We start from the raw sequence: 8,219 nt of genomic DNA, 5'->3' as shown, positions 1-8,219 counted from the left end.
ACCGCTGTGGAATCATGTTGTTTTCTATGGCTAAATCTATTTTTAAGGTGTCTGAGCAGTGTTATTACAGGCTTTCCTAATCTATGCTTAGTAATCTGACAGAAGTTGAAAGCAAGATTTTTAGCAATTGCAGATTTTTTCCTCGCTCCCAAAACTTCCACAAATGAGTCAGATCAACAACTGGACAAGCATGTCCATGTAACACATCGATAACTGATATACAAACAAAGCGACACCTCTCTCTGACCCAAGAATTGCATTCCTTAAGTACGTGTCATCCCTGGGTGGCCTGGGAAAGGACCCCTTGCCTTGGAGGTAGCTTTGGAGGCACCTCTTGGGCAGGTCTGTCAGCAGCTAGCACCTTGCCAGTGTCTATATAATAACTATCTGTTGCCTGTAAAGGTCAGGCAGTTGAAATTCTTTTAAGAGACTTAAAAAGGCTGTGAGTATACCAGTATTTCAAAGCAATGATTATCTTGTGAGGAAATGATGCAATGGAAATCCTGATATTGGAACAGCAGGGTCATTTTGGAATGATAGAAAAGCCCAAGTTAGTATGACAAGTTTCTTGTGAAGTGTGCTGTCGTTTTACTACGAAACCCAGAAATTGTGCACATGAACAAAGAGACGAGAAGAGTTTATAGGGGATGATTAGGCTGTTGCTTCACAGCTTAATACCAAAGGCAGAGGGAGAATTCTATCAGTTCTACAGTGAGAATACCTTTTCCTTTTGTAACATTTCTTTTCAATGGCAGTTAAATTGTATATTGGGGTAAATCACCAGTGCCTCAAACTCGGTGTTGGAAAAAAAGTCTTTGATTTGCATCTAAGAGCATTTACCTGTAATGAGAGTGACTGTAACCTTGGTGGGATTTGGAGGGGGTGTGTTGTGTTTTGATGCAAAATGCCGTTGGTACGTTTTACCTCCATAACTGCCTCAGTTAAAGAAGAGCAACCAGCTGTTCCAGGTTTGCCTTTCCTCCTGCTTCCCCCCAGTATGGCAACATTACTTCCATTGCATCAATATTAACACGTGCTATGGGACCGTAACAGAGCTGGTGTTCCTGCTGCGTTTGGGATGTAGATGTTTCCAGATTGGGGTGATAGGAACTTGGGAGAAGTGTACATGTGAGGAAAAACGGTGTCTGCAGAGACATTTAGCCCGTTGAAGACAACTTTGGTACCTTATAGGAGGTACAAGATAATACTTCCACCCCTCTACATCTCAAACTTTAGTTGAACAACTCTGAAATGCAGCGTTCCAAATTATGCTGGATTCCTAGTACACTGAGTGGGAATGGGGAATTGTCCCTAGGGTGTACCCTCTTGAGGGAATTGTTTACATCAAGGGCTCTAGTCCAAGAATGTGACAGAATTTTTCTTCCTTTCTAAAGTGGACTGGCTGTTGATGATGGGTTGATTAAGTGTCTCCTGGAATGGCCCTGCTGAGGTCAAGGGAGCTGGATAGACACGAGGCAGGCTCCATTGGTGCAGGTGATACTCTGCACTCACAAATCTTCTCTGTTCCCTTGAAAGTGGGCACAAGTGTCACTAACAATAGCATCTGTGCAATTTCTCTTAAGTACCTCTGCACAGAAGCATCCTAAAGGTTTTGATCTGGTTTGGTGGAATCGTAGCTGATTCTTGAGCTGCTTGTGTGAAGTGCCTTCCAGCCACTTTTGGTCTCTGCCACTGCTGTCCCTTCTTTGAGCTGCGGAGGTGCCTACTTTTTTCTAGTCAGGCTCGGACTGGAGGACACTTGCCTTTCTGTTCATTGGCCCCACCTTGTTCATGAGTGACATTCTTCTGAGAGGGCATCTCATCTTCCCTCTTTCTCTTGCTGTTAGTCTGAACAACAACTTGTGCACTGCCACAGAAAGATTTTGGTTTTCATGGCTTCCTGGTGCTTGATGTGCCCCTTCTAGCAGTGATAAGGGAGTTTGGACAGCAAGTGTTAAAGGTATAGGTTTATCCTACTGAAAGCTTGAGAAGAGCACCAAGGATTCTGTCGTTAGTCATTATCCAGAGCTTATCCAAGGGTTACAGGTCAGCAGAGATCAATTTGCCTTCTAAATGGGTGTTATGCTGTGTAGTTTGCACGCCTGTTGCACTTTAGGTGAATTTATATGGCCTTACTGGCCCTCAACTGAAAATCTGTAATTCTATATAACCGAGGACTTATCGTTTACTCCTTTCCTGATCTGCAGTTCCCACTTGTTGGGTTTTCTGCCTGTTTGAACAGTTCCTTAAAAGCAAGTTAAAGTTCTTGCTCCCCCTGTGAAAGCACTTAGTAAGATATGCTGACTGTCAGAGGGCTTACGTTGGAATTTAGAGAGTGAAAAGATGTTTTCCTCTCTGCTTGTGCACTGCTTCAGCTGAACTTGTGTTTTTCCTTCCTGTTAGGAAGTGCTGGACCGTGCTCAAAAGCATGGTTATGCAATTGGTACCAAAGAAAACCATCTAATATTTCCTGGACTTCCATGGACTAGTCATGGGAGTTGAAATCCTGGGTTGGTATTTTCAGGAAAGTAGGATTAGTTGGATAAACCAATAAATGGCAAATGTGGAAGTTGTGGTGTTTAATTCTGTATCTTAACACTGACTCTCTGCCTTGGCTTGTTTAACTAGAGAGAAACGTTCCGAGTCCTTGCTAATCCGTGTGACAGTGAGTTTATAGAAGTACTTAATTAAAATTTTATTTTTTATATATAAAAATGGTAAATGGGATGGATAATAATGGTATGTTGTAAAAGCAGGGCAAGTGTTAGCATTCAGACCTCATGGCAGTCACTCCCAAGACAAAGCATGCTTCTAAATAAAAAAAGATGTGATATGATGTTTTTGTCTGATCTATCCATTTAAATGTACAGAAAATATTAAGCATTTGTCACATGCTTTATAAGCTGGTGGTAAAAATCCAAAAGAAAACTTAGACTGTTTTAGGCTCAAAATTTAAAAGTGGAATGAAAGTGCAAAAAGATCACTGAAATGTAAAAAAAATACTAGAAGCAAATGTGTACATATCTTGCATATAAAAAACACAAGCTTCTGAAATCCAGTCTGGAAGCTGTGTAAAGAAAGGGTCTCAGGGTTCCGTTTTTTTGGAGTGGTCAAGAGGTTTGTGGTATTTCCAAGACCAAAACAGCAACTGCTGCTGTTGGGTAACAAAAGTTTGGAATAATAGTTTTGTGTCACAAGTTCTGCAGCAGAGGCTGCTATATGTAAGTGGTGATTCAGTCATTGTACACAGTGATGCAGTTAATGCCAGTGAAACGCTGTTCACTGCCTAACTGTCGGAAGCGCAGAGAGAACGCTGCTTTGGGGCTCCAGTTAATACTGAATTTATCCCTTGGTGTGGCAGCAGTAAGGTGCAGTTTTGTCTGGCCTTTTGTTTGCTGGGTTTTTTTACACTTGATTTCAGACAGCATTTCTTCCGGAGGCTTTGTGTTCAGCTATGGTGCCTAAGAGGAATCTGATCTTTTCTAATCCTTTGGCCATCGCTTCTGAGAAAGCTGAGTTGTGAAATAACAGCCACATACATGTAGCAGAGAGATGGGATAGATGGGGAGGTGGGTTGGCTGGTCAGACAAGTTGTCTGTCCCGTCTGAATCCCAGGCAGAATCCCTCACTGCTGCCCAAAGCTTTGAAGAGAACCAGGTTTCAGAGGAGAGGCAAGCAGGTTGTTCCTCCCTAGGAGAAGGCATTGCCTGGGCAGCGCGGCTGTACCACACACAGATGATTTTGACGCTGGGGAACCTTCCAGCTGAAATGGCCACCTTGCTTAAAGGAAGCAAGTGAAAAGTTGAGGTTGATTTAGGAGCTTGCTACCTATCTGGCAAATTGGAATACTGAATATTAAACTTGTTTGTTCCTGGAGCCTTAAAAGTGGAAAATACGTCTTGAATATCGGTTTATGCTGAAGTTCATGATGCATTGAGCTCTACAACTTTTGGCTAAAATACTTGTTGGATTTGGTTCTGTTTTTTCACGGCTATGACCTTTACATCTCTTCACTTGCAGGTTTTATGGTAGGAATTCTTCTTACGTTCATGGAGGACTGGATGCCAGTGGGAAACCACAAGAAGCAGTGTATGGTCAAGCTGTGAGTATCAAAATCAGTCCTGTAGTCTTCATTAATGTTCAGAACTTACTGTATAAATCAACCTTTTTCTTTACCAATTAGTTTGACTTTCTTATCTGGTAAATAACATATTGTGATACTGCCTCTGCTTTCTCAGACTAACATCTGTCACCATGGGACGTCTGGTCGTGTGGTAGCCACATCTTAGAGCAATATGGCTTTTAGCCCAGGGCAAGTTTGGTTTCTTCTCCTTTCACCAGCACAACCTGATTTGCCAGTACAAAAATTTTGGCAGTGCAGATGTTACTCACTTCTGTGATATTTGGACTCTTGATGGATGCGTAGAGAGGATTGGGGTTTTTTGTTGGAAGGATGGTGTTGGGTTTTTTTTTAAACACAAGGTGAATCCTGTCCCTCTCACAGGCTCTTAAAAAAAAAAGCAAGCCTTAAAGTAGGTCATATGTGCTAATACAACTGGAAAAATTGGATAGCAGGTTGTACGCTATTTGACTGCTCTGGGAAGTATTTGAGTCCTGGTGGAAAACTTCAGAATAAAGGTTAGATGAGCTCAGGTAGACTTCTCAGTGAAAGACACTTCTTGGTTCCTGTATTTACCTTCTGAGCCTCAGTGGGCTGCTTTTTTGTGTTAGTTCAGACTGGGGTATCAGAAAGGTATGAAGCTCTGTACAAAACTCAGTGGAGCTAATATGTAACTCTCTGTTTCTAGGAGATACACAAGAAAGTGATGTCACTACAGTTCAGCGAATGCCACACCAAGATTCGTCATGTGGATGCTCACGCTACTCTGAGCGATGGGGTGGTTGTGCAAGTAATGGGCGAGCTGTCAAACAACGGGCAGCCCATGAGGAAGTTTATGCAGACTTTTGTGCTTGCTCCAGAAGTAAGTACACGTAAGATTGTGTTTAACTTCAAATATTGGTGGTACAAACCTTACTTGTTGCTGCAATTTGTCATATTGGGGCAAAAGATACGATCTGGCTTTTAGAGCTTGGCCTGGAGGCTGTCATTAAATGTTGTCACATTATGTGAGTGCAGAGAAACTAATGTTATGGACTCATCCTGAGCTGTTTTATGTTCTTAGACTTGAAGTATTGGAGCAGTAATACAAGGCAAATTGGAGGTTGCATTTATGAGCTGCCATTGGCACAAATAAATTAAAAAAAAGAAGTTGAGCTCTGCAGATCAAGTCTCTAGTGTAGTTCTGTACTTTCTTCAAGTCTGCTGGTAAAGTTACCGCTCAAATTTAGCTCTTAGCGAGGGCAGAGCTGTGTACAGGTAAAGGGTGTCTTGTGTTCTTTCTACTTCTTTCCTCCCATTTCATCAGAGACTATTGTGTGGTTGATGATTAATGTTTTAGAGTCTTGTTGGATTTCTTTGTTGTTTCCCTATGCCATGCTATAAGCATACAGTCACTCAGGGAAAGTTCATTCAGGTTTTTTTTATTGTAAAGTTTTTTGTAATGGGGAAAGTTCAGATTCCTTGATGAAACTGAGGGACTTTCTTTTTAGGTAGAACCTGTGATTGCTGTGACTTAGCAAAAATGGATTTTTTCTCTGCTTGAAACTTCCTTTTTCTTTTGGGTGGAAGTTACCGCTCAATTGTTTGCTTAGAGAAGAGGTACCACTTGGAAAATGGCTTTAATGAAATAGTCCTATTCCAAAATAGGGTGTGTACCCCAAAGCTTTTATCTCTAATCCATCCTTGGAGTTGACTGGTAATATATTGTATATTCCAAAAAATGCATATTGCTCTTTTACAGGGTTCTGTTCCAAACAAGTTCTATGTCCATAATGATATCTTCAGATATGAAGATGAAGTATTTGGGGATTCAGAAGGAGAACTTGATGAAGGTGAGAACTGTACACACAGAGTTTCCAAGTGTAGAGCTTTCAGAACTGTCCAGAGAAGATGGAAAGACGCAAACTGTATTACATTCTCACGGAGCACAGTAATTGGGGAGCAGGCGGAGGCAGGGAGTGTAGGTTATGTTGCTGGAACTATCTGCTGGTCCAAAACATTCTGTGAAATGAAGGTCATGTAGTCGTATCTTATTCCTTGAAGGGCTGAACTGGCTGAGGGTGGGTGAGGCCTGGCAGAGAATGGAAACAATGAGCGATAGTAGTTTTGCTGCCGCTCGTTTCATCAGGTAGACTTGATTTCTCTGATCAGTTGAGTTTTTAGGTAAAGCAATTTGAAGAAAACATCTAAATTGGCTTTTCACATATGACATGTAATTCACTTTCATATCATGATCACATTCAGTAATTCATTGCTATTCAGGGACTGAACTTAACCTGGATGGTTTTTTTTCCCCTCTGTTCCCGGAGGCAAAGCCAATCAGAGTACAGCCAGAATGTATTTTTTTCATCTCAGTTCTGTGGAACAAAGCATCTTAGGCAATCTTAGGTTAATCTTCTTAGTTTTAGGTACTGAGATTTATGAGCTAATAGTGCAGTCTTTTTCTTTTACTGCCACCATATCAAAAACATCTGCTGCTTTAAAAGACCCTCGAACCTGCTGCCAGAACTTCCTAGCAGCAATACATCTCTAGTTTCTCCTTTTTATGAAAATAGTAAGAAACAAAGCTTCTTGAATGAGTGAAAGGGTCTTCTATCTTTTCTTGCAGCTAACTTGCCTAATTTTGTTGATGAAGCTTTATTTCGATTACTTCTAGTTTAATATGCTTTTATTTTAAGTGCAGCTTGTATATGCATGCCGAGTTGTTTAAGGAAGTTTTTCTTTTTGTGTCAGAGTCTGAAGAAGAGGTGGAAGAGGAGCAGGAGGAAAGACAACCATCACCTGAACCTGTGCAAGAGAATGCAAGCAGTACTTACTATGAAAACCATCCTGTAACGTAAGCAAGTCTGTTTTACTCTATGAAGTTGTTTTTTTAACAAAAACAACAGAATTCCTTTGGCTTTGGATTCTGGATGTGATTTAACAGGTGGTTTAGGAAATGACACTTAACTTGATAGGATCTATGCTATGTTAACGTTACAGTATTTTGAAGCATTGCTTCTTGAATGGAGAGAGGAAGCAGGGGATGTTCTTATGTTTGTTACTTATTTTCACCTCTAGTTTCAAGTGTGAAGTGAAAAGGTAGAGAACAGTGATTTCACGTTTAGTGGAGCCTTTGTTATATAAACTTATGACAGCAAGTTGATCTGATGTAATTTATGTGAACACTTGGGTTAACAAAGGGGTGGTTAATGATAGGTTACTCCAAATTTGGGTAGAGGAAGGTCTACTTTTTAAGAAGTTGCTGTACAGCTGTATTGGAAGCATAGGCCTCTGTCCTGAGTGTCTTAAAATCTAAACAAGATTAAATAAAAAAGTTTTATGTTTTTATAAGGAAAATACATTTTATTACAACAAACAAAATAAAAAAACCCCACGAACACAAAGAAACAGACAGCACCAAAACCCCGTGCTTTGTTTGAAACATAGGAATGCCTTTTAAAGGGCCAGAACTGACTTCCTGGTTTCCTTGTTAAAAAAAACAAAGCATTTACAGTGTCACAAGATGAAGTCTGTTAAGTGCAGCAGTGGTAACGGTAAATGCTGGTTATGTAATGCTTTTCATGAGAGATCTTCTGGAAGAGAGGAGTCTGCTGGAATGCTGGCAGTGACTTGCTCAAGATAATGCAGGAAGTTTTTGGTGCCTAAAAGCATTAAGTCAGGTCTTGGTTTTGGGTTACTCTGCCAATTGGAGAGAAGTAGCAAAGGCAATGTTCATCAGATGGTCACGTAGGCATATGCTCACCTGTGGCAGGAGCTGGACAGGCAGATGCATTTGCTATTTGGTAAGCTTTTGGGATGGCTGAAGAGAGAAGTGAAGATCTTCAGATCCCTTATATTTTGAAAGCAGAGAGTAGAGAAGAAGTTGCATGTGATTGTCAGTAAACAAGACTCACAGCTCCTTTGGTCAGGCAGGAACTTGTTTGGCATTTTTATAAAGCTGTGACTTTCATTCCAAAATTGGCTTCGTTTATGTGTATAGCTTGATCTTCCACTGGTCTCTCACTGTGTTTCTAGTTGTTTAGGAGCAGGAGTTCTTGAGTTTAGCACCTATTCCTTACAGGGTTTATACATCTGTGTGATTTTCAGATTCTCTGCA

The 8,219-nt window shown here is 40.9% G+C and overlaps 1 protein-coding gene across 2 annotated transcripts in view; it reads left to right on the top strand.

Annotated features, from left to right (window-relative positions):
• G3BP2 (G3BP stress granule assembly factor 2) overlaps positions 1 to 8,219 on the top strand; it is an 18,418-nt gene that overhangs the window by 1,056 nt on the left and 9,143 nt on the right. For both annotated transcript variants that reach the window (XM_010163030.1, XM_010163023.1), the window contains exons 2-5: positions 4,021 to 4,102; positions 4,809 to 4,982; positions 5,862 to 5,952; positions 6,854 to 6,956. In XM_010163030.1, the coding sequence (XP_010161332.1) occupies positions 4,021 to 4,102; positions 4,809 to 4,982; positions 5,862 to 5,952; positions 6,854 to 6,956 (450 nt within the window). The remainder of the gene's footprint in view (positions 1 to 4,020; positions 4,103 to 4,808; positions 4,983 to 5,861; positions 5,953 to 6,853; positions 6,957 to 8,219) is intronic.

This window comes from Antrostomus carolinensis, unplaced genomic scaffold (assembly GCF_000700745.2).
Source record: "Antrostomus carolinensis isolate BGI_N321 unplaced genomic scaffold, ASM70074v2 scaffold2340, whole genome shotgun sequence".
Taxonomy (NCBI): Eukaryota; Metazoa; Chordata; class Aves; order Caprimulgiformes; family Caprimulgidae; genus Antrostomus; species Antrostomus carolinensis.
Note: the sequence above shows the minus strand (reverse complement) of the source record. Positions and strands in the feature narration are given on the sequence as shown.